The 25,656-nt window shown below is 38.8% G+C and overlaps 1 protein-coding gene across 21 annotated transcripts in view; it reads right to left on the bottom strand.

Annotated features, from left to right (window-relative positions):
• Positions 1–302: 302 nt before the first annotated feature.
• The window catches only part of SYNE1 (spectrin repeat containing nuclear envelope protein 1), a 449,600-nt gene continuing 424,246 nt past the window's right edge, over positions 303–25,656 (bottom strand). For 17 of the 21 annotated variants that reach the window (XM_072828127.1, XM_072828100.1, XM_072828106.1 and 14 more), the window contains 10 exons: positions 24,055–24,123; positions 22,309–22,451; positions 20,496–20,622; positions 19,498–19,709; positions 16,418–16,618; positions 12,875–13,003; positions 11,316–11,528; positions 10,185–10,277; positions 8,766–8,824; positions 303–1,268 (listed from right to left, as the gene is read on the bottom strand). In XM_072828127.1, coding sequence (XP_072684228.1) covers positions 1,028–1,268; positions 8,766–8,824; positions 10,185–10,277; positions 11,316–11,528; positions 12,875–13,003; positions 16,418–16,618; positions 19,498–19,709; positions 20,496–20,622; positions 22,309–22,451; positions 24,055–24,123 — 1,487 coding nt within the window. In that variant the 3' untranslated portion in view covers positions 303–1,027. The remainder of the gene's footprint in view (positions 1,269–8,765; positions 8,825–10,184; positions 10,278–11,315; positions 11,529–12,874; positions 13,004–16,417; positions 16,619–19,497; positions 19,710–20,495; positions 20,623–22,308; positions 22,452–24,054; positions 24,124–25,656) is intronic. The other 4 variants (XM_072828137.1, XM_072828116.1, XM_072828185.1 and 1 more) reach the window with 3 other exon arrangements.

Here is a 25,656-nt window from a genome sequence, read left to right on the forward strand (position 1 = left end):
TGGAGTTTCTTCTAACTAGGCAAAGAGAATAGAGAGAAAAGGGGTCTGTAAAAAACATGTTGGGGAGTAAGAGGTCAGGAGATATGACTAGCTGTGGGAAGAGGAGGGGGAAAAATCATCCAGAGTCCCTTATGTCTAAATGTGCGCCACTTGTAACCACTCTTTTTCTTTACTATGTATTTATGTTTCAGGTTCTCTCATTCTGCAAAAAAGATCATTTAGGGTGTGCTCTGATAAGTGCCTGCTTAATACATAAATTTAGAGTCATTTTCTTAGGGGGAAGAAAAAAAACACAGACAAAATATTTTATAGTATCTATAATAAATGCAGAGAAATCAATACAAACAAAACTTGGCTTTAGCAAACTGTACATACATAAATATTTTTTTTACTGTAACATTCAACTTTTTTTTCACATAAAGCCTTCCATGATCCTATTTATTACATCCAGTTTTTCTTTAGAGCTTTAAAAAAGTGCCTTTTAGATTTACAGCTTGTGCTTCTAAAGCAAAGGTTAGAACATCATGCCCCAAAGGAAAACAAGGTAAAAAGAAAGGTGCCATATAAGCTCTTAAAAATTGTATGTTACAAGGTTCTAAAATCTCTTCAGCACTGGTTGGTTGGTAGATTGTTCAATGCCAACCTGGCATTCAGGGAGAAGCCTGTGTTGAATGGATGGAGCAGCACCAGGGGAGAGCTGCTCAGTTACTTAAGTCCTTGGGTGTGCAGAGGATTCATCCCAGAATTCATGCGTCCAGAGAACGTTGGAAGTCCTTAACCTCTTTAGCACTGAGGCTCAGAGTTTCAGACAAAATTTCTTCCTAAACTGTTGTCTGTCTGTTCTCCTCTTGTCATTTTTTACTATCTCTGAAGCCATAATTTGCACACATGGGATACAGAGATGAGCTAAAGGTGCCACATCAAGGACATTCGCCAAGATTCCGGTCCTCTTTTTACTACTTTGGGATTGCTTTTGGCCAAATCCTCCTTATGCAATCAGCACTGCTGCAGATGGCATCTGCTTGATTCAGAGCGGAGGAGGGCCATTTGTGTATCTGAGCATGGGGTGGAATGATCGGGCAAAGTTGTTGGAGAGGGCACAACTATAGTCTTCCTCTGACATTGGTACAAGGCAGGCGAGCCCGATGAGAAGCAGCAGGAGAAGCTGAAGTGGAAGAGCCGCTCGGAGGACTCTGAATAGGAAGGCTCGGCCGGACCGAGCTGGCCGAGGCTCAGAAAGGGAGGAATCGGAGCCACCTTTTATGGACCTGAGAGGAGAATCAACATAAATAACTCAAATATCTCAAATGCTGGGTGGATGCTGCTTTTTGCTTCCTCACCTTCCTGGAAGCTAAGGGACCATCCCAAATACAACCCAACCTGGCAATTAGCTGGCAGTCATCTGCAGTATGCCCACGTCATCTTCCCACCACCATATGGAAGTTTTTTTTTGGGAAACTTCGCTGATGAAAAATAAATATTTAGTCAGTCAGCTAAAGGCAACTAATTGGGTTCAAATTCTATCCCTTAATTTGGTAAAACATTTTTCATCAACAAAGAAAACTGCTCTACACACATTCTATCAGCATAGATTAAGTAAGTCCAGGATAATTAAAATGTGGATGTTTGATGCAGGGCACTTTTGGTATAAGAGTATCAATAGCATCATAAGGCAAAATTAGTTGCTGTCAGAATTATGCAAAATATGTTCATCTTGTCATCCCGGATGTGCCAAAATCTATGCAGCAAGGTTAAGAACAGTGCAGCCATCTTGCAGAGACCCATAAAGTTTAAATAATCTTAGAGTATACCCTGGTTTTATCTTGCACTGAATCAGCATCTGGCCCTGACCCAAGTGGATTCCAAAGCTGTATGAACAAGGTGGCAGCAGAGTTAGCCTACAGAACACTGGTCTGGAATGGCATAGATTCTAGGCTGATCCCATTTATCACCAGCTCTCTGATTTTGGGAAACAGACACCATTTTCTGATGGGAATAGATTGTCCTATTGAAGGCGTCTTCTGGACTCAAAGTTCCAAGTTTTCTTATCTACTTCCATTTTCCCATCTACTTTTAAATATGGAAGTAAGTCCTGGGTGAGGTGCACTATTTTCTCTTTGTGAGCATCCATTAACATCTTATTTGGTTACTAGTAGAAAAGTCATAGAAGAAAACGTTATTTACAAGAGGCATTTTGTATACACACATGCACACACGCACACACATGTGCACACACAAAACATTCTGGCAGCAAAAAGAATGTATGTACTAATGAAACACATTCCCCCATACCTAGTATGAATTCCCTAATGGGTATAAGATCACTAAAGGTAAGGACACTGAATGTGAGGCCACTGGAGAGATATGAAGGTGTAAAAACTATATTGATTATTCTGTACATTTTTTTCATAAGAAAATATTATGTTTCCAGATATCCTATTAGCCATTAATTTCTGAAAGTAAATTACATAAACATCAGTGAGGGATAAGAGGTGGCACCAAAGAAAATAAATGTTAAGATAAAAACAGACACAATCCCCTTAAAAAGGAACAGAGGGAGTACTCAAAGCTTTCTCATTACACCATCAAAGACATATGTGAGACAAGCAGACTAGACCTACAGAAGCCCTAAACAGCCACATACCATACTGTGTTCCTAGTACAATTCTTGCAGTGTAATGAAAAAAACAAATTGTTGGCCAAAACTTCTTTTCCAAAGTCTGCAACTTACATTTGTGTAACTTTGAATAACTCACTTCACCTCTACATGCCAACTTCTTCAAAACCTTCAAATTAGATTAGATGTTCTTCCAAGTTGAAAGTTCCATATTTTATACATTTAATGTCTTCTACTAGTTGGTCAGTAGTCTACCAACTGAGAGGCCATAAGAGTTTAATCACCATCTAGTGGTCAAATTGATTAACTGCCCTTAGGCTAAGGCCAATGAGTTATTCCTCATGAACTGCATGGGAAAGGCTGTATATTGTGAAAATACAGTAAAACATAAACAAAGTATGTCACATACCTACTAATGGAAGGAGAAAACAGAAACTGCTCAAGCTATCAAATTATAAAATATTCATGTTGAAATAAAGTCTTAAAGAATATCCAATCCATCTTCTAAGTTTGTAGATAAGTGGCTAAGGAGAGTTAATATTTATTCTTCTAATTGCTGGGCAACACACTAAGCATTTATTCTATTCTCTTACTTAATCATCATGGTAATCTCTGTGTGCTCATTATCTTCATTTTATAGATAATGAAAAGGAGACTAAAAGAGATAAAGTAGCTGGCTCAAGGTTATATAGCTAGCAAATGGAAAAATTAAGATTTTAACCCTGAGATTTTTAGTCCCAGAACTTGGATTCTATGTATAAATCACTTGCCCCAAATCACACAATGAAATGAAGAGCTCTAGCAGGAAGTCAGGGTTCACAAGTCTGCAACACTGTGTTGTTTGATGACATAATGAGGTTGCCCAGGTCATATTTAGGTATCTCACCTGTAGAGGCAAAGAAGACAATACCTGTATCCTAAGATATGTGGAAGTGAGTGGTTTGAGTCTGAAATAAATGCCTCTAATAGTGAAGCCTCACAGTATTATGCAGATCAAGTCTGTATATGGAGCTGAGGACATTTTGTCTCAAGGCAACTGTACAATCTTGGGCAAGTAATTTAGTCTCTTTGGTCTTAAGCAAGTAATTTAGTCTCTCTGGCCTTCATTTTTTCATTTGCAAAGACAAGGGGTGTGCATTAATATCCTAAAATTGTTTTGGCTCTGTTTATGATTTCAGTGGTTTGCCTTAAAGTGTCTTGAGAAGAATGGGATAGTTACTGATGAACTCTGGATTGAATTTTCTTTCAATGTGTCTTTCTTTGACCTGAAAATATGCCCTGGCAAATGACACTCACCATCTATCACTGGATGAATTATAACAGGAACACAAAAGACAGTTCTACATTTCCTCATTATTCAGTATTCAAGCAAAATGAAAGAGATCTCTGAGTCTTTTTCTTTAGAAGATATTTAAGGACATTAGTTATGGGCAGGTTCATGCATATACTTAATTATACAATTTGACTGACAGAGATGAAGAACTCCTGTTTGTCAATTATTATCTTCTTTGAGCTAGTAAGCCAAAGATCAAAATTAATACAGGGGCCACACATTGACAAATCCACTCCCACAGAAAACTAGAAAGGTCACCATCTTGGAATATGGGTTCATGTGTTATAGAGTCTGTTGAAGGACATGGCACATTTAACAGCATCAGAGCATTTCTGATTAAAATTTAATTAGTATGTGCCTTCTAATGTTGAAGAATGCCAACCTGGGAGAAGTAATGGGCTGAGAGGGGACAAAGAGAACACAGAGTGCTTAGTGAGCTTCCATGCAGTTGACTGCTCTTGGAAACGTCCACTTTATCTACTGAGAAAAATGCCACCTCCTTGGGGGCAATTCCCAGGGTTTCAATGTTGCCCAAAGTTGTCTCTTCTTAGATGAATCTGTACTAGAGCTTCTAGTACCAACAGGATAATGGTGTCAGGGTAAGAGGGTGCTTTTAATATTTACCTGTTGATCTAAGATCACCTGTTTCAAGAGCCTTGGGAAATTTGAAAAGGGAAAGAACAAAGACAACTCATTAACTAGTCACTCATCACTCTCCAATGGCCTTATTACATAAATAGATGTGAGTTGAGATTGTGTTTATATGGGAAAAATGAAATAAGTGTGAACTTATCCAAGGAACTTAATTGATGGAGATATTTCAGATAATTCTGTCCAGCAAAAATGTGTTTATTCTCTACAAGTAAATATTTATTTTATCATTTTTCTCACTCCCCTGACTCATTCAAATTTCTGGGTAAAAAACTGCCCAGGAGTTGTTTCATCACAAATACATATAGTTGCGGAAGAAGGAAGATGGTAAAGGAGGAAGCAGTTATAATAACATATCACACAAAAGAAAGTATGCCCCCCCACCCAAAGAAAAGAAAGTATGGCCCAAGGATGTAAAAAGCCTGAATAGCATGTGTGAAGTATGACTCATTTCAAAAATTTTACATAATCAAGGAGAATAAAATGAATTACTTCTGGGCATACATTATTTAAAGGCAAGTGAAAAGAAACTTTCAATTCATTTTGTTACTTGTTAGCTAACACTGACAGTGTAGTAATAGGAATTTACTCTGAGAAAATACTGAGGATATGTATGATCTTGTTGTCTGTTCTTGTGTGGATGGTCTTTGTTCCCTGGATGTGTGGTTCAGAGACATATTTCCAGAATCAATTTAGCATTTTGGTCTTCTTTTTTCAAAAAATGAACTGGCTGGTCCTAGGCAGTGTCAGGCTGCCTGGGGCAGCCGAAGCCCCAGAACTATCATGCAAAGGATTCCACACCCCTTTGGCAGAGTGAAGTGCTTTACAAGCTAGGATCCAGAGTCAGGTAGACCTGGTTCAAATCTTTAATCTTCATACCTCTGATCCTGTGTCCTTGTCTGTAAACTTGGGAATATAGCCATGCCATGGGAATGTGGTAATAGTTAAATGAGGTAACAAATATACAATGCTTAGCAGAGTGCTTAGGACACCTAAGTGCTAAATAAATATAATTTATCACTAATAACTTATTATCATTGTTAAAGCAAAGGCGTGATAACTCATACCATTAGGGATTGGCTGTATTTAGCCTTGTCTCCCAGGAGAAGGAGAGTCCTGGTTTATTAGTAGCGCTTTCAATGATGTGATACATTTGCCAAAGTGACTGGCTTATTCCTGGGAAACACTGGGGATGCATACCTCAAAATATTAGAAAAGGAACATTTTGGTTCCTTACCCTATAACTGCCCTCAGCCTTGGAGGCCAGCCTGTCCCAGAAGTGCACCTGTGTAGACTGAGGCTCTCTGGGGAGCCTGATAGGAAAGACTTGAAAAAAATTCCATAAGAAACTGAACAGTATATACAGTGAAGTGTTCAGTTTCCTTCCCCCTTACTTCCGTTTGCTGCTTCTCATTTCACCTTAGTTCTCTGTGTAGAAAGTGCCAGAGACCAAAGGTGCCCAAGGAAATTTTGCATGTTAGAATTTTTTGAAAAATTTTTTCAGAATTTTTGGTTAAGTTTTGGAATGAAGTCATCACCTCATTGTATCCAGACTACAGAGCAATTAGTCCTTTGCCTTGCTGGAAATTGGAGTAATCTTTCCGTTTGTCAACTTCAAATAATCCACTTTAGAGTTGTGAAGACTTACTGGTGATTGAGTTAGATTATTTTAAGTCAAAGGTAGAAAAAAAGTCCAGCTGGACCATTATAAACATTGCTTTTTAAACCTTTTTAATCTAAAAAATTACGAATAATTATTATGAATTTATGCACAGATGTTTTTTCAATGTTTATAATTTTTAAAGAATCTTAAGGAGCTTCTTGTAATTGATTTGTGGAATCTGTAGATTCTGACACATGGTAGGAACCGTACAGCATTTTGTAAGCCCAGTGCCTAAACATAGTAGATGTACAGTAAATATTGGCATCAATCTATATATAAGCTTAGACTATTACTTAAGAGGACATAGAAGTGTGGCTATAAAATCAACCTGAAACCATAAATAGCAGATAAGCAACTGTATTATTAACAATAGACTTTAAACAACAAAAATAATATAAGAACCCCCTCCCTTCAAACTAATACCCAGTTTCTTCCAACTCAGTCTCTTTCCTCTCTAAGAAAGAATATGTGTCTAAAATTTTCCATTGTAGATCGGTGGGGTCAACATTCTACATTGTTTGTGCTTTCAAATTTGCTAGACCAGTGCAAGATCAAACAACAAGGTACTCTCAAGTCTCAATGTAAAGGAACACTGTAACAGGCTGGATTATGAGTGAAGTTAATTCCTTCTTAGCAGACTCCACATTCCATCGTTGGGGTTCGGTGCATCCCAAAACAGAGGTGTCAAGAAGTTAAGAAGTCCAAGAATGTTCAACCACAACCTGTCTACCAAGGTGTTTGATGAAGTTTGCCATTCGAGTGTAGATCATTTGTATTCCAGACCCTCTAGGTAGCAAAGTAAACACTGTGCTGTATGCTCAGAAAGATGTTAATAAATAGCGCTGTACAGAGCGGAGCTGAGTGAGAATGTGGCTGCCCAGCTGCAAAGCCCTGTTAGGAGACATGTTGAAGCACTTGCTGCCCTAAGAAATGATGCTTTTGACATTTTCCGAAGACCCATGCAACTAAGAGGATTGGGGGAGCAGACTGATGTGATATTTGGGAACCAGAGGGCAGTTGCTATTGGTGTTGCATAATAACATAAGAGCTTTCCCCCTTGTCATCACCATCATTTAAATCAACCAAAGAATTGATCTCTAGTATCCTACAAAGACTGCTATGGAGACAGTCCCCATCTTTGCTCATGGCACATCAGCAATTTGTGGGGAGAAGATGGACCAAGCAATGATCTGTCAATAGTACATGATTGGCTTTTCTCATAGGGGACTAAGACAACATCAGAGCACCTGTAGAAGTCCATCACTATCTTCAAAAATTCTTGTGAGTTCTTCTCCATTCATATTCCATTATTGATTTATTATGGACAAAAAAAATCTCACAAAATTATTGCCAAACCAAACCAAAGGGAAAGAAAAAAAAAAAAAAACACAGTAAAGGGAGGCTTAAAACCAAAAAGCACATCAAAGTACGTTCTGCATTGCTTCAGCTGAGTAGGAATGACCAAATCAAATATCTAATCCCTTCAGCATACAGCTGGAAAATGAAAACTATTACTCAGGGGTTGTTTATAGTTCTACACTTCCTCATCCCTCACCCTCCTTTCAGGAATTTGATTCCAGCTCAGTGGTGATAAGTTTCCAGAGGAGAAAACTACTTTAACAGTGAACTGCTTGGGACTGGAATGAAAAATCAGCTCCAGGGACACTATTTTCATTTTTAAAGACTTGTCTTGGGGAACATGAATTGATTAGTGAAAGGGCAGGGGAGCACAGACATCACACCAACAACGAAGAAGGCAAAAGCACCGCTAACTGCAGAAATAAGGGATTGTTGGAAGCCAGGCGTAAAGCACGAGTGGCAGTTGTGAGTAGGCTCTCTGGACATCCCCAGGAAGGAGTACTGATTGCCCTTGTTTCTAGCGTGAAAGAGCTTGCCAAGTGTCAGGAAGGTGAGTGACTGAGTGTGCTGGCAGAAGAGAAGTATTAGGGTAAGCAAAAGAGAGAAGGTGCTTATAAATTTTAAATAATACCAAATTAGGACTTGTCATTTTGAGAATTCAAAACCCACAATCTGGATAAAACATTAAAATAAAATAAAAAGCTGGGGATGTTAGTATATTTTATTCAGATTTGTGGGTTCTGTGAATGATAAAATAATTCATTGATCTATTACCTGTCTTATTGTAAAATCTAGAAATAAAGAGGATGATGAAAGTCTGCCATGAAACAAATGTTGGCTATACCATTCATTGCACTGAATCCTTAAGTGCACACAGAATATGATGTGATGAAAAGTATCAGATAGCCTATGTATAGCTAGATAAAATTCTGCTGGGATCCAAATATTTTGTGCTCTGAGCTTTACTTATACTTTGCACTTAAAAAAGTCTCTTCAATTTATTAGAAAAAGGGTCTGGGATGAAACAAGTAATTTTTCAACTACCCTGAGGCAGACCAGATAGAGGTCTACCAAAATCATGGACAATTTTCATCATCCTCTTGGAGTTCTAGAACAGTGTGGAAACCAGGAGAATAAGGTACCTGCTATGTGGACTGTTGACAGAGGGTCCAGGCTGTGAGAGACTACATTTGCCTCGTGGCTGTTTGCAATGAACAGGGGTAAAGAAAGAAGAATGTTCAGTCCAGGCAAATAAAGACAAGCTACTGAAAAAAAATTTAAACTAAAAATGCGGCAAAGGAAAAAATAAATCAAATGAAATGATCAGTACCCATAAATTCAGGAAACTGGCTTTTCTTTTGTTGAAGAAGTGAAACAAATTCACATCTCTATCATTAGTCACTGAGGAAACAGAAATTGTGGTTCAGGAGTCCCCACCACAGTGGGTATATTTTCCCCCATTTTTCATGGTGGAAACACAGATAACTGCACAAGCCAAGGATCTACTTACAATAAATATAAAGGTCAGTGTGCCATGTCATGCCATATTTTTTCATCTTCTAGAACACTGAAATAGTATTGAAATTCTTGGTAGATAAAAAAAATACCAATGGCAATATGAGGTTGTTCTTTATAAAATGACGAGAACCAGACAAGTTAAAATAGGGCTAGAATTTGACCTGAAAAGCCAGTATTCCTTCACATTCTTAAACTAGGATCTATAGGAAACTAGTGAATGTAGTAAAAAACAATCCTAAATAAGATAATAACATTTATCAGCATAGGACTTAAGTGTTTATAACAAAAAGAGTACAAACAAAATCAATACTTCTAAAAACTAAGGAAAACGGGATGTAATAAAAATGAATATAGTCATAAAGCCGGACAAAAAAAATAACAAAACAAAAACAAGCTTCTAATTACACAGAGAAATCAAAGTATAGAGGGTAGTAGGGGCCAGATTCGTCTTTCCATCCTCTTAGAACGCCAGCGAGGCAGCCCCCCAAAGGCTCTGTGGGTGAGTCCTCTTGAGCTGTTGCCTCTTTGGGGGCAGCACAATTGCCAAAATCCTTCACGAGCTTCTTTGCTTGAGAGTTCAACAGAACCTCCACTTGTCTCATACATTTAATGGTCTCATGAGACGCTCCCTGTTTTGTCTGCTTCTGGCTGAGGTGCCCCTTTACATGGTACCTGCTGTTTTTAAGTGGACTATGGTGGTAGTGGTTTGAAGGGAGGAGCAACCAAGGAAGCAAGGGAACATCATTCTAGCAATGGCCCTTGGAGCAAGAGAAATAATTTGTCTCCTTGTACCAACCACACATTGAGCCCTCAATTCTTTTGAAAAACAGAATGTTCTTTTCCATTCCTGAGTGCATGTGGGAAAGGCATGTGGCAGGGCTGAGGAAACAACACTTCACTGTGTTACAGTGTGACAATGCTCTTTTGTAGGGAGACTCTCACTTTCCTGGGGGGAGCTTGTGGAACCTGAGGAAGGTATAAATACTGTTGCTCCCCAATGTTCCCACCCATGGGCCAACTGACAAGGACCAGTGGAAAGTTACCGTTCTTTGTCTGTTTGGGGTGCTTCTTCCTGATGTAGGACTCACAGATCCTGAGGTGTCCAGTTCATCAGCAGAAGACCAGGAAGACAAATCCTGCATAGGAAATAGATTCTTTTAATGACTCCATGTCCCAAAGCTATGATGGCTTGGTCATATGCAATGAATTTACCAGCACATCCGTACTGATAAAAAGCAAACCATTCCTTCGGCAAAACAGAATCAGACATATAAGAACAGAACCTAAATCTTCTAGTGTATTAGGCTCTTCTGGGCATAAATTTGGTCCTACTGGAAAATACAGATATAGTTTTGCTATTACTATGTCACTTGTAGATTTACTATTTCTTAGTGACGCGGATGTGGATGAAAGGAAGTAAAGGAGGTGGAGGAATGGGTCTTACACTACAGGCGTCTCACGCCAGAGAGAAACTAATTCATTTAAGTTATAAACAAAAGATATTCATCCAGGAGCCTGCTTTTGTAGTATTTCTAACATTTTTCTGTTATTCGGAGTAGACTGCTCTTTTGCGTGCTTACAAGAGGGCAGGGTAGGGTGTTGGTGTATTCATGACAGGATTTGACAATTGAATGTTTGAAGTCTTACCAAGCACCTCTGTATCTACAAATGCATTTCTCAAAACCAATAGTAGTACCATGATGCAATAGATTTAAGAAAAAAATATAAAAAGTAAATGAGCAGAGGACATTTTCTATGAATTAATTGCCATCTATGTCAGGAGAACATATGCCTTCTAGTGTTTGAAAACAAAACTCATATTGCAATGATTGGTTATGATCTACCATAGCTGTGTGACTGAAAACATGTGAATTCTTAAATAAACAGGGTAAAATACAATGCCACAGTAGTGATGGTAAAGGGTTAGCAGTAACAATTGCAAGAAGTCTTCTTGATGTAATAGAATCAAAAACAGTGTCCTACTATAAAAGTTTATGAGTCCCTTAAAATTTTTTCTTTTAATTTTGAGACAGGACTCCTAAGAGCAGTGATTGAGAGTGGGCACTTTATTCTGACAAGTACTACATTCAAAGTCCTTTTAAAAATGGATAAAGATGATGCTTCTATGGTTTCCTGTAAGAAATGCTACACAATGATGTCTGCTTAGAGCTTACCTGCTGACTGCTTGACATATCTAATAACTTCTCCAGCTCCTTGATGTGACGACTGACCTCCTTCAAGAGAAGTTTGAGCCGATTTCCAATCACATGGACTTTTTCTTTGGCTTCTAAACAGTCTGTGCCTTCAGCATTCACCAAGAGTTGGCAAGACATGTCTTGCAGTGAGGCCACTTTGAGCTGGGATTCCAACAGCTCATGCCTTATTTGCTATGTACGTGATAAGAAATACTTTACTAAGAATTTTGGATCATTGTGGAAAATTCCAAAAAGGCGGAGTGACATCAGTTTAAGTTAGTGAGCCATCAATACCTGAATATCTGAATGCTGTACTCACACAGGGAAGAATGAAGCATCTCATGGCATTCAGGAATTGGGGTCTGGGTTCTAGCCCTGCTTCTGCCAAAAATATTCTATAAGGCCCCTGAATCTTTCAAATTTCAAGTTTTCTCATTTGGTAAAATGATTATACTATTTCCTGTCTCATCCACAGTAAGTATATTGGAAGGTTCAAACTGGTGAATATATGTGAAAGTGCTTAAAATATCAAGTATTATGCAAATGAGACAAGATATTATTTTATACAGAAAGTGAAACATTAACATAAATATAGCAAAACACATATGTCTAAGTATACTCTGATATTTGTTCAAGATTTTTTTTTAAAGGATACAGTAGTGATTCATCATTTACAACTAATGTCTGAGGTCAAAAGTCAGTAGAAATGCCATTGCATAGCTCTTCTCCCTTGGTTTCTAAGACCTTTATTGTACTGAATTAAAAGCTACCAATTCTGTGGCTTAGGTTAGTAAGTATAAGTATTAAATGTTGAGAAATGACATTTTAAAAATACAGAAAGCTACAAAATGCAAATCATTTTCTCCTAATGGAACTGAAATATACTTCTTTATTTTCTATAATATCCCTTAAGTACAGTGTACATTATATTGTCCAAAGTCCTTTGTATGAGAATCGACAAATTTCCTTTTGAATTCAGTGCTAGAAAAAGTTTCTTTCTCCTTGAGAACTAGAATTTTTTTTTTCCCCTCAGGTAATGAAAATGACTTTTCGCACTTTCCTTTTTGTCTTCATTTTCACAAAACTTGGTGACAAGGTTACTGTTAAATCTGGTAAATTTAATTTCTTCTAAGGAGTCTGAATAGTCTCTTTCTATTTTAATAGTTTAAATGCCCATAAAAATAAAATTTAAGCCACTCAATATACTTACTTTATACAAAGATGTAGCAAATACAGTTTAAATTTAAAATAAGTGTCATTGCCAAAGATCTGCTTTAGTAAAAACAACTTAAGATGAAGAACATCTAAGATCTCTACAACTGAGCAATGACTTTAGAACCAAATTCTAAAGCTCATAGACGTCATCTTCTATGAGCATGTTTGCCTCACAAAAATCAGAAACTATGATGAGTAAAAAAGAGAAAGTTAGAGACAGGTAAAAGGTGTAAAAAAAAAATTATCACCTATATTATTTTCCTATAAATGAAATGGATGGCTGCTATGAATAACCAGCAGCTGCCAGAGTTCACACATCTTACCATAAGCTGTTTGTGATGGTCCTGAAGTGTCTCTGCATCCTGGTTAGAATCAATAGGGACAATTTCATTTTTCCTTCTGTCGATGTTCTCCAGCATAAGCAGCAAACCATGACTCATTTCATGGAAATCCTATGAAGAAAAAAACATGGGATATAAAATCATCTTAAATAGTATGTTTTTTTTCTCTCATAGCTTAAATTTCCATTCTCTCCAATTGCTACCACTGTGGGGTTTAAGTTCTTATGTACAACTCCTTTCTGACAAAAGCACTGGTGCTGTTGTAATTATCTGAGTTCATATTCTCCCCCAACACATCTAGTTTATTATTTGAGGGAGAGTTTAGACATAAGGAAAAACTGGCATGAAATACTTAATTTCTAGGGTTACTATTCAGTTTGGAAGAAATCAGCTCTGCTCCCCTTTTTTCTCCCTGTATACAAACCTTTCCATCTTGTAAGGCCTTAATCTGATTACCTATACGTTTCATTCATATTCAATGCATAGTTCCTGAAGATCTCCTATGTGGATAGCACAGGCCTAGGAGGGGGTACAGGGATGAAAAGTGAAAGGGGGTCTAGAGGTGAAACAACAACTTGTGTATCTGCTTTCAAGGTATTCTTGGGGCACATATAAACCTGAAAAGAAGGCTTACATTGTGCTCAGAATACAATGCACTCTCAGCCAGGACCTACAAGGCCCTGAGTGATCTGGCGGCTAACCATCTCCTTGATCTTTCTTATCACTCCCTGACTCTGACTACATTCTGTCACACTGGCCTCTTTTCTGACCTTAAAGACACTAAGCCTTTTCTTGTTTCTGGGACAACCCATTTGCTCAGTCTCCTTCATGGCAATGTCCCTCCAGTGTTAGCTCAAAGATTCATAGAAGTTCCCTGACCTCATGTCCACTCTCACCACTGCTATTCAACATAGTACTAGAAGTCTTAGCCTCAGCAATCAGAAAACAAAAAGAAATAAAAGGCATTCAAATTGGCAAAGAAGAAGTCAAACTCTCCCTCTTCGTAGATGACATGATACTCTACATAGAAAATCCAAAAGACTCCACCCCAAGATCGCTAGAACTCATACAGCAATTTGGCAGTGTGGCAGGATACAAAATCAATGCCCAGAAGTCAGTGGCATTTCTATACACTAACAATGAGACTGAAGAAAGAGAAATTAAGGAGTCAATCCCATTTACAATTGCACCCCAAAGCATAAGATACCTAGGAATAAACCTAACTAAAGAGGTAAAGGATCTATACCCTAAAAACTACAGAATACTTCTGAAAGAAATTGAAGAAGACACAAAGAAATGGAAAAATATTCCATGCTCATGGATTGGAAGAATTAATATTGTGAAAATGTCAATGTTACCCAGGGCAATTTACACATTTAATGCAATCCCTATCAAAATACCATGGACTTTCTTCAGAGAGTTGGAACAAATTATTTTAAGATTTGTGTGGAATCAGAAAAGACCCTGAATAGCCAGGGGAATATTAAAAAAGAAAACCATGGCTGGGAGCATCACAATGCCAGATTTCAGGTTGTACTACAAAGCTGTAATCATCAAGACAGTGTGGTACTGGCACAAAAACAGACACATAGATCAATGGAACAGAATAGAGAACCCAGAAAGGGAATCTCAACTCTATGGTCAACTAGTCTTTGACAAAGCAGGAAAGAATATTCAATGGAAAAAGGACAGTTTCTTCAACAAACGGTGTTGGGAAAATTGGACATCCACATGCAGAAGAATGAAACTAGCCCATTCTCTTTCACCATACACAAAGATAAACTCAAAATGGATGAAAGATCTAAATGTGAGACAAGATTCCATCAAAATCCTACAGAAGAACACAGGCAACACCTTTTTTGAACTTGGCCACAGTAACTTCTTGCAAGATACATCCATGAAGGCAAGAGAAAAGCAAAAATGAACTATTGGGACTTCATCAAGATAAGAAGCTTTTGCACAGCAAAGGATACAGTCAACAAAACTCAAAGACAACCTACAGAATGGGAAAAGATATTTGCAAATGACGTATCAGATAAAGGGCTAGTTTCCAAGATCTATAAAGAACTTATTAAACTCAACACCAAAGAAACAAACAATCCAATCATGAAATGGGCAAGTCATGAACAGAAATCTCACAGAGGAAGACACAGACATGGCCAACAAGCACATGAGAAAATGCTCTGCATCACTGGCCATCAGGGAAATACAAATCCAAACCACAATGAGATACCACCTCACACCGGTGAGAAGTGGGAAAATTAACAAGGCAGGAAACAACAAATGTTGGAGAGGATGCGGAGAAAAGGGAACCCTCTTACACTGTTGGTGGGAATGTGAACTGGTGCAGCCACTCTGGAAAACTGTGTGGAGGTTCCTCAAAGAGCTAAAAATACATCTGCCCTACGACTCAGCAATTGCACTGTTGGGGATTTACCCCAAAGATACAGATGCAGTGAAATGCCAGGACACCTGCACCCCGATGTTTCTAGCAGCAATGGCCACAATAGCCAAACTGTGGAAGGAGCCTTGGTGTCCATCGACAGATGAATGGATAAAGAAGATGTGGTTTATGTATACAATGGAATATTACTCAGCCATTAGAAACGACAAATACCCACCATTTGCTTTGACGTGGATGGAACTGGAAGGTATTATGCTGAGTGAAATAAGTCAATCGGAGAAGGACAAACATTATATGGTTTCATTCATTTGGGGAATATAAAAAATAGTGAAAGGGAATAAAAGGGAAAGGAAAAAAAATGAGTGGGAAATATCAGAAAGGGAGATAGAACATGAGAGACTCCTAACTCTGGGAAACGAACTAGGGGTAGTAGAAAGGGAGGTGGGTGGAGGGTGGGGGTGACTGGGTGACCGGCACTGAGGAGGGCACTTAATGGGATGAGCCTTGGGTGTTATTCTGTATGTTGGCAAATTGAACACCAATAAAAAATAAATTAAAAAAAGAAAAAAAAAAAGAAAAAAGAAGAAGTTCCCTGACCTCTCTCTCAAAGTGGCTTTTCTCAGTTACTCTTATCACCCTTGCTTATCAGCATCTTCATTAAACAATTACTTACATTTTTATTGTTTGTCTTCCCCAACAAAATCAGAGGCTGTGTTGTATCCTGACTGCTCAGCATAATGTCTGTTAGAGAGTGGGTACTCATCAAATAATTTTGGTAGAATGGATGAATAAATATTTGTAATGTTCACTTTCATGTTCAGAAAATGTCTACCAACATGCTCAGTAAATATCTGTTGAATGAATGAGTTGGGGCTGAGATAAACTTGTGGGAATAGTGCAGTTAGCTGGATAAAAGATGGGATTCATTGGCTTTGAACTTCTGTTCAAATGTACAGATTCTCCAGTATAATGAATAGTTTGGGCACAAATTTATCTCACTTAAATCCCAACTCTGGGGAGCAACTGCATCCCTCTAAGTGACCTTGATAAATCAAGTCACAGACTCAGCTATAGTTGAAGTGTCTGACTCCAGAGCATAAGCCGTCTGATGTCCCACCAACCTGACACTGCATCAGTGCATCTTGGAGCAGGCCCCGCCACTCTTCTAGCAATGAGCACACATGGTCCCAGCGCCCGTTCATCTGGGATAGGCGATCTTGCAGATCTTGGCTTTTTTCACTGTCAGTCTGGGTGAACTCGGAGCTGCACAGGTTGATGGAGAGGATGAGGGCTTTGCGGTGGTCCACAGCTTTCTGGAGCTCCTATAAAGAGAAAGGAGAACAACCAAAGAAAATAACAATAAAAACATTTAAAGCATAGTTTAAGACCTTAGGAAATGCTTCACCCAAATTAAAAGATCCACTCATTAAAACTGGCCTTAACCAAATGGCTAGCTAAAATACAGTGGTACACACTACCGAGGACTATACTGTAGTTAAAAGAAATGGATTGGATGTACACTTGACAACTTGAAGGGATTTTAAAATATGGTATAGCGTGAAAAGAGTCAGAAACAGAACACTGTGTGTGATACAATAGCATTGGTGTTATTTAAAAGGCACGTGCACACACACAAATCCACATTTTTCATGCCTATATGAACCAATAATTTAATAAAAATACTCCTTTAATATTTAAGAATGGTTGCCATGGGTTTCAGGAATGAAAAGATTAAAGAGAGTGGGGGAAGAGTGAGATTAAAGAAGAGTGGGGGGAAGGATAAATAAACACAATTACGAGGAACTTTGCAGGAAGCACTGATGATCCTGAGCAATGAACCAAGGAGTATGATTAACTCAATCCACAGCACGGGAGTTCAACAACAATAAGACAGAACAAACGCAGACCTGGCTCTAAGAGTTCTGGGCAGGAGGAAATGTCCTGGGGAAGATTCTCATTTCACTAGACCATTGGTACTCAAAGTTGTGTGCAGAAGAATGAAACGGGAAACCTGTGAAGCAGGCAGATTCCCAGGCCCCAGCCTCTAGCTGTTTGTTTAGTTAGGGCCACTAACTCTCTTGACAGGCACAGAGAGTTAGTGGCCCACAAAGAAAGAACCGTGCTATGTCTTAGGCCACATCCTGTGATGGCAAAGAGAATAGATTGGGTATTTCATCAGCTAAACCAATTTAGTTTGATTTCACAAAAAATTAGGCAACTGATTTTTGCCTCATGCATTTCCCACAAATCTAGAACTGTTCCAAGAACTTGTGCAGCACATGATTATGCACTAATGATTCAATATCTGTGTACTATTTAAACATCCCTAGATTAGTTTAGGGTCAGTGATCCTGCAAATCACATCTACCCACGCTACATTTTCTTCTAAGTTCTCAACATTTCCGTTAGGCCTCCAGCTTGTCTTAATTTTTCACTTTCTAATATGTTTAAAATGCAGTAATACAGATTCAAATACGGAGACATTATAAGATCGAGAGATATTGTGGAAAGATACTTGGTTATTCTACAGATTTATCCTCAGGGAACAGACCGGAAAGACTGGGAAAGCACACAGAGGGTGGCTTTTCCCTATCACACAGGCTGACTTTCAAGGTCTAATTTTCCCAACCTAATTTCACTTAGGTCTCAGAGTCTGGCCAACATTTGCTTTATCAACTTTTTAAGGAGTCTGGTCATAATACACACTGCCTTACATTTTTCCCAGAGAAGAACTAAAATAATTTAAGTACTCTAGAGAAAAATGCATTTTATAATCCAGATAATATAAATTGCATCTCCGGGCAGTCCCGGTGGCGCAGCGGTTTAGCGCCGCCTGCAGCCCGAAGTGTGCTCCTGGAGACCCGGGATCGAGTCCCACGTCGGGCTCCATGCTTGGAGCCCGCTTCTCCCTCTGCCTGTGTCTCTGCCTCCCTCTCTCTCTGTGTCTCTTATGAATAAATAAATAAAATCTTAAAAAAATATAAAAAAAAATAAATTGCATCTTCAATTTTTATTTATTTATTTATTTATGATAGTCAGAGAGAGAGAGAGAGAGAGGCAGAGATATAGGCAGAGGGAGAAGCAGGCTCCATGCACCGGGAGCCCGACGTGGGATTCGATCCCGGGTCTGCAGGATCGCGCCCTGGGCCAAAGGCAGTTGCCAAACCACTGCGCCACCCAGGGATCCCATAAATTGCATCTTCAATCTGATGCTTCATTTAGAAATTGATGGGGCTAGTGCAGAGGCTATTCTATCAATGAAGTCGTCTGAACAGCAGTGGGGAAGATTCATTTCTCTGAAAATTTGTAAGAAACAATAAGCCACAATAACATCCACCCCCAAATAAATAACATACATGGAAACGGAGTGACACAAAAGCAGCATGTTTAATCCTTAAGCCTGGCGAGCCTAGAGGAAGAACACATCTTGATGCTCTCCAAACAAAAAGAAATGACTGAAGGAGCTATTAAAAAAAAAACTGGGCTCTCAACCCATAGTATGTTTACAAAAGTCTCCATATATTAATGCATTTCAAGAATTGTGCTAAAGCAGAGTGTTAAGATCTAGAGACGGAGCTAAAGGACATTATCCAGTGTCCTACATCATCCAGGCCAAAATCAAATGCACATGCCAGGTGTTTTACCATAATGACTCCACAGTTTTGTTTTATTCATTACACTGCAAATTGCTTCTGTTACTACGATAATCTATTTCAGATGTTCTGCTGATTCCAGAATCTCAAACAATTTCAATACGTCTCTACAAACTCACAGAGACACAATCTTGGAGAGGAAACCTTTCTAGCTCTAGATACAGACTTGCCGGAAACCTGGTCATTGCTGCATTTCCCTTAAAAGAAATTAAATAAAAGAGGTTAAATAGGTCCCAGAGACACCTGGATGTTTCATGAACTTTTAATTAGTCTTTCCTTAAGAACCAGGTCGTTAAATCACAAATGTTTATTTACGTGGGGGATAGTTCTACAACATGATCCATCTCTCTGTCCTTCCAAGCCTTCTGTATAAATACTGACTGGGGATGGTTGGGGGAGAGGAGGGTATCTGAGTTCATTTCTGTTGACAACTTCCCTGCTGCTGCTGTGTGATAACAGAGCAGCTAGTACTAGTGGTTTCGTAGGAGCAGGCATTGCATACGGCAGCGTTCTTTCTGGCTGCTGTGGGAAAGGCTGAGGGCAGCTACCTTGAGCTTTTTTATCTGGAGCTCAATAGCCTGGATATCAGTGCTAAGCTCTAGGCGCTGCAGCTGTTCCAACTCTTCCTCTGTCTCCCCCAGCCAGGTCCAGATGTTGTTCAGGTCCGAGTTGAACTGCTGCCACTTCTGGAGGTTCTGTTTCATTCTCAGCTCCTTGCTAAGGGCCTGTGCTTGGATGAGTTCCCATCGGTCAATCACACCTGGAGAGACACGCCACACACAGAATAGTGAGCTGTTTTTCTCCACACAGTGTGTTTGGGAAATGCTTTAAACATACATTAGTGGCCAACTTTAAATAACAACAACAAGAGAAGTAATTCTAACGGGCACTTCTGTTGTTGTCAGTTATAAAAAAAATCCAAACAATCAGTATAATGGCTGTTTCTCCTACCTGCATTTTTAATCATAATGGGGTAAAAAAAAATATGTAGGATTTAATACCATAAAGAGTTTTATGAAGTAATAAGCAGTAATGTGCATGAAGATAACATTCATTTGGTTGTTTTCTGCAACAGAACTTGGAGAGCAAGCATAAATGCCAAACGAGAGGCGCCTGGGTGGCTCAGTCAGTTAAGCAGCCAACTCTTGATTTCAGCTCAGGTCATGATCTTTGAGTTGTGAGACTGGGCCTCATGTCGCCTCATTGCTCAGTGTAGTTTGCTTGAGATTATCTCTCCCTCTTCTGCCCCTTCCCCCACTCACACTCTTTCTCTCAAATAAATAAAAGCTTTAAAAAATGTAAAATAAAATAAAATAAAAATGCCAGATGAGAGATATTGAGACAGTACATAAAATAAATGGTATGTGAAAGAAAACACTATAATGCTGTTCACCCCCTCTTCTGTTAGGAGATCACTGTAACGCAGAGAAGAGTTCTCAGGAGAGAATCATGTAGAATGAGATGAGCATCACAGGGTAACACAGGGCACAAGGTGCTTCAGGATCTCCTATTTCCCTCTTTCCTGAACTGAGCATCACTCACTCACCAGCTGTTTGGGTTTCCGTACTATTCAGGTTAACGAAGCCTGGAAAATTCTCTTCCTCCTCCCTTAGTTTGTGTTCCAGTCTCTTCACTGAGTCTATACTGCCACTGCACTCACCCAGCAATTTCATCTGTTAAGACATAGAATACAGGCTCCTGTCACAGAATTCTCAGGTTCTCACAAGTGCAAGAGCTTCTGGGGGAAAATATCTTTCTATTCCTTAAAATGGACAGTGGCTGTGTTTTATTATTCTGTGGGAAAAAAAATCCACTGAAAATAGAAAAGTCAAGTTCAGAAACATTCTCCTTAAACACAGGACAGTTTCATACACACAGAGAACAATGCCTTGAAGATACACTTCGCATACTGGGTTTTGCATGAGAATCCCTCAAAATTTATTTTAAATTTCTGAGTCAAAACAGACTAAAAACCAATCTGGGATTTAAAACTTAGAGCCCTCAGCTGGCAGTACAATATATAATTTTTGGCAAGTTGCTTCCTCTTTCTTAAACTGAAATGTGGGAACAATAATATTACCACAAATCTCAAAGGAACATTTTTTTGCATTAAATAATTAAAATACTTAGAAGCAGAAAGTACTATTAAAGACAGCTGTTTCACAAGAAAATTTAAGCAATGTTTAATAGGTGTTAGGGGAATAAATTCTAACATCAAAGGAAAACCTTCCAACCCTACGTTTAATGTCATGCACAGCATTTCAGAAAATTCTTGCTATACTAACCATAAAGTTATGTTTCAAGGTCTTTAACAAATAACACTGCCATGAAATTACTTTGACTATTTTTGATTGAGACTGAATATAATCTCAGTGATATCAGCATGGTCACCATAAAACCTGAATATATTTTAAGAAGAGACTATATTTTATATATTCTGTTCACTATAACAGAAGTTGGTATAACAGACTACACTGGACAGGAAATGAATTCATGATTGATTCCTCTCTTGTAATCGTGAGGACATTAATATCAGCATATATAACTACAACAGTTCTCTTCCCTGGTTTCAAAAAGCAGTACATTTGTCATTAGACTTAGGGAAGTAATTTTTCTTTTCCTTTTACTAGGCAGTCTTTTGGGTATGAAAAGTAGGGCTGAGCCTTGGAAGAGATTTGGTTTTAAATTCTCTTGCTTAAGTATGTGTAGGAAAATGGGTAGTTCTCCAGGAAAAATTATTTAGTCAGTAACTTGAGCAGAGCAAATAAACTTAGTATATACTTCACTAGGTAGGAACTTCGAAAACAGAAGTTAGTAACGTATACAATCATCTGCCATCTTTTTCCCAAATCCCTCTTGTAAGTCAGATTTGTTTTCTCCAGAATGAGTATATTGATAACAGAGGATAAAAACATTCCCAAAGCCAGTAAGTAAATCAATAAACCCCAGAAAAGAACTACAAAAAAAAAAAAAAAATCCATGTTAGTAATCCATTAACCATATCTGCTGCTTCAAGGATAACTTTGGCCCCAAAATTATTAGCTGAGTTTGGAAAAATGCCTAATCATGTTTGGGAGCCAAAGCATTTTGTTGCTTTCAATTAAATGGATCTCACTGAGTTCTCCATGTAAAGGAACAGGCTGGTCATTGTAGTAGGTTAGTGTGTCTGAGCACGGGCCAGTTTTACTCAAAAGGTAACGTGCTAGCGTGGCTTCATTTTGTATACCCAAACCAATGAGTTCAAGGGCAGTGTGGTGCTTAGAGAGCTCAGAAAGCTCTGTGCCGCAGACAGACTGTTCTTTGTCACACAACTATGATTTCTAGGTACATGTTGGGATCACAAGGGTCAGGATACTTACATAGCCTCTATAGCTGGAATCTAGCTCCGGTCCTGTCGGAGTTTTGCTACGGATAATATTTTCAGTTTGTTGCATCTGAAAACGGCTCTCATCCAATGCTTTGTCCAGTTGTCGGATCTGTGACTCTAAGGCACTGGGAGCTCCTATAGCGTCAACCACAAGAATCTTTACATGCTTGACATTCAAGAAGAAGTTTACGAAATTACTTCAGCTAAGGTGATATAGAAATGGCATATGTGTACGCAATTACAAAGCGAATTTAGTACTAACGTGCTGGTGAGTTAGAAGTTCAAATGACCAGACCAATCAATGAATGTGGTTGGCTAAGAGTCCTAGCAGCAGATATTGCAAAAGGGCTCTGCAATGGGTTCTAACAGCCTGTGTATCTGCTCCTTTTCCAGCTGATTCCCTGAAAATCTACATGTCGTAAGTTGTGGAAGGCTTCTCCAAAAGCCCAAGGTGGTGCTTTATGCTCTCCTGCAAAACAGGAGGCAGTTATTTCTCATATTCCCTCTGCAGGCACTTATCAAGCAAAATAGATATAATCCTTTGTTTTCTTCCCGCATCTCAACAGAAGACAGTGCTCAGTAGAAGACAGTCTCCCCTGGCTGCATCCTTCACTTAAGGTATGTGACCCAGAAAAGACTAGCTTGAGTTACATATGGGTGGAGACACTAAATTACCAATGGCTTGCTTTTGTTTAAAACCCAAAACAAAACCAGGAGAAAGCTAAGATTTTAGCATTTGCATCTAAGCATGCTCTCAGGGCCTGGAACTCCTGGCTCATCACCTTTCAGAGATATAACACCTTTTGTGCATGCACAAAATGTGTGTATACAAAATGTGTGTGTGTGCGCTTGTATTATAATTTTTGAACTAAACAAGAACATTGATTGTCAGAGTGAAGCTAACACAGAGTGAAAGCAGAATGTGTATTAGTAAGCTTTATTAATTTCTTTTGTAAAAAGGCTAAATACACCTGGAAGAGGTCTCTCACTGGGGTTCACTCAGGAAGTTACCATTTCAGTAATGCTACTTTGCTTCCTGTTCTTTAGCTTTTCTTCAAAAACTAAGTGTAAACTAATACCTTTGCAATTCAGTATCATATTGTTGTGTTTGAATCCTATTCTATCTTCCCCCAAATTGTTTAACTATGCTAAACTATAGTTTATCTAGTGCAACATTAAACAAAACTGGCTCCATTTTCCTTTCTTTATTTTATGGGGCAAGACTTATTAAAAATTATAATTTTTTTTAGAGACAAACATCTGGTCTCACCCCTTGTCTTACATGTGGAACAGAGGTCACAAATGCAGGCTGGCAGACTTGGGCATGAGAGTCCCCAGTTGCCCTAACTGCACAGGTTAAGGCCCAGGTAAGTCTATAAGCCCTGGAAATCATGAAGTCAGTATGGTTACAATCAAGCAGGACACTAGGGCACAGATGCTGAATACTAGTAGTTCCATCTCCTATTTTCTGCCATTCATGGGCATCTTAGGTCTACATCTAATGAAACTCATTCCCCTTTAACAAAATGAGAAGTTATTTCACTGAAACTTGAAATCTTATTCTTGTTGTTGATCAACAGAATACTTTTGGATTCTGTTTGTTTTCTACTGTAGCAGTAAGAGAAAGGTTGTTCTTAACATGCTGGTGTCACAGAGCTGTGAGAGGTACAGCAGATGTGCTCAGAGAGGAGGCTTGTTACAGGTGAGGGAAGGAGGCTTGCTGGCTTTTTGTGCCTACCAGAGGTATTTCTGATTGCACTTTCTGTGAGTTTTACATAGGCCTCGGGACTTTCGGGGATCATTACATCTGCAAAAAGAGCACAGTCTAAGTTGACAGCTAGATTCCTTGTGGCGGGAAATAACTTTCCTAGAGAAAAAAAGGAAGTTAGTCACTCTAGACAGACAGCTCTTGAATATACAGAGGAGTGTGAGCATGCTCACCCAAGATTTCCTGAAATAAATCTTAAAAGCTCACACTGAAAATGCTTTATGAGTCAAGCACCGTTCTAAGCACTCCTTTATCTTTGAAGAAACTGCATAGGGTACATGGAAGTCTTATTCCCATTTCATTGATAAGAAAAACTGAGATCCAGAGGAATTAAGTGACTTACCCAAGTTTCAATAGCCAGTAATTGGCAGAACTGAGATTTCAATCTAGACAGATTCTAGAGCAGTGCTGTCCAATAGAAATAAAGTGAGCCACGTGTGTAATTTTAAAGATTTTAAGAGACATATTAATGGTGAAAATGTTAGTTCTTTACTTTGCTGGACCAATATATCAAAATTGTAATATATTATCAACATAGATATTATCAATATTTTGCATTCTTTCTTTGTGCTAACTCTTTGAAACATATAAATTTATGTAAGTTCATTTGACATAGCAAAACACAATTTTGCATGGTCACATTTCAGGTCTCAACAGCCACATGTGGCTAGTGGATACATACTGGTGAGCACTGCTATAGATAAGAAATACCTAGTAGGCTCTACTGTGAAAACAAAATAGAAATGAGGGAAATCATGTTCTTTTTAGATCATGTCATATCCTTGGGAATCCAAACGTGAACCATCAGAAACAAGCAGAGGCAGCCTTTTGCAGAATGTTTGAGATGCATTTACAAGGGCTGCAAATTGGCCTCTATTCTATTTTTCCTCACCTTCTGTACAATGTTCCTCTTTCTCTGTCCACCCCTTCACTATATGTGTGTCTTAGTGTTTTATCTTTCTTGTTTTACTTCATATGTTTTTCCTGGGTGATCTCCTTTCTCTCAGGGACAATTACCATTTATTCATGGATAGCCACACAATGTGCATTTCCAGTTCTAGAATTTCAGACCCATGCATCTATTGCTGGGTATTCCATTTGCATATTCTACAGTATTTCGAATTCAGGTGTGTACCACCAAATCATCACCTCACCCTTTCTCATTGCCCTGTCTCCTGGCCCACAGATACCCACAACATTCTCTGCATCTTTCACCAAGATGCCCAAGTCCGAAAGTTGCTTCAATCCCAGTTCAATGAACCATCACTGAAGGAGGAGAGTTTTCATGATTCCATTGTCTCCATCCCTGATGTTGTTCCTTAGTTCAGGCCACTATCCCATCTCTATCCTTGATCATAAAATGTTTCCATCTGAGCTCTTCTCCAACGTGATCCCTTCCACCTAGTATTGAGACAGGTTATGTGAAAGTATGTATCTGATCATGTGAACTCCTCCTTAGAGATCTGTGGTGGTGCCCCTCCGCCTTCAGGAGAGAACTCCCCTCTGTGGTGAGCAGGCTGCTTTATGACCATGTCCTGGTTTGCCTTTCCACCTCCTCTTTGTCCACTCTAT

The sequence above is a fragment of the Canis lupus genome, chromosome 1, assembly GCF_048164855.1.
Source record: "Canis lupus baileyi chromosome 1, mCanLup2.hap1, whole genome shotgun sequence".
NCBI lineage: Eukaryota > Metazoa > Chordata > Mammalia > Carnivora > Canidae > Canis > Canis lupus.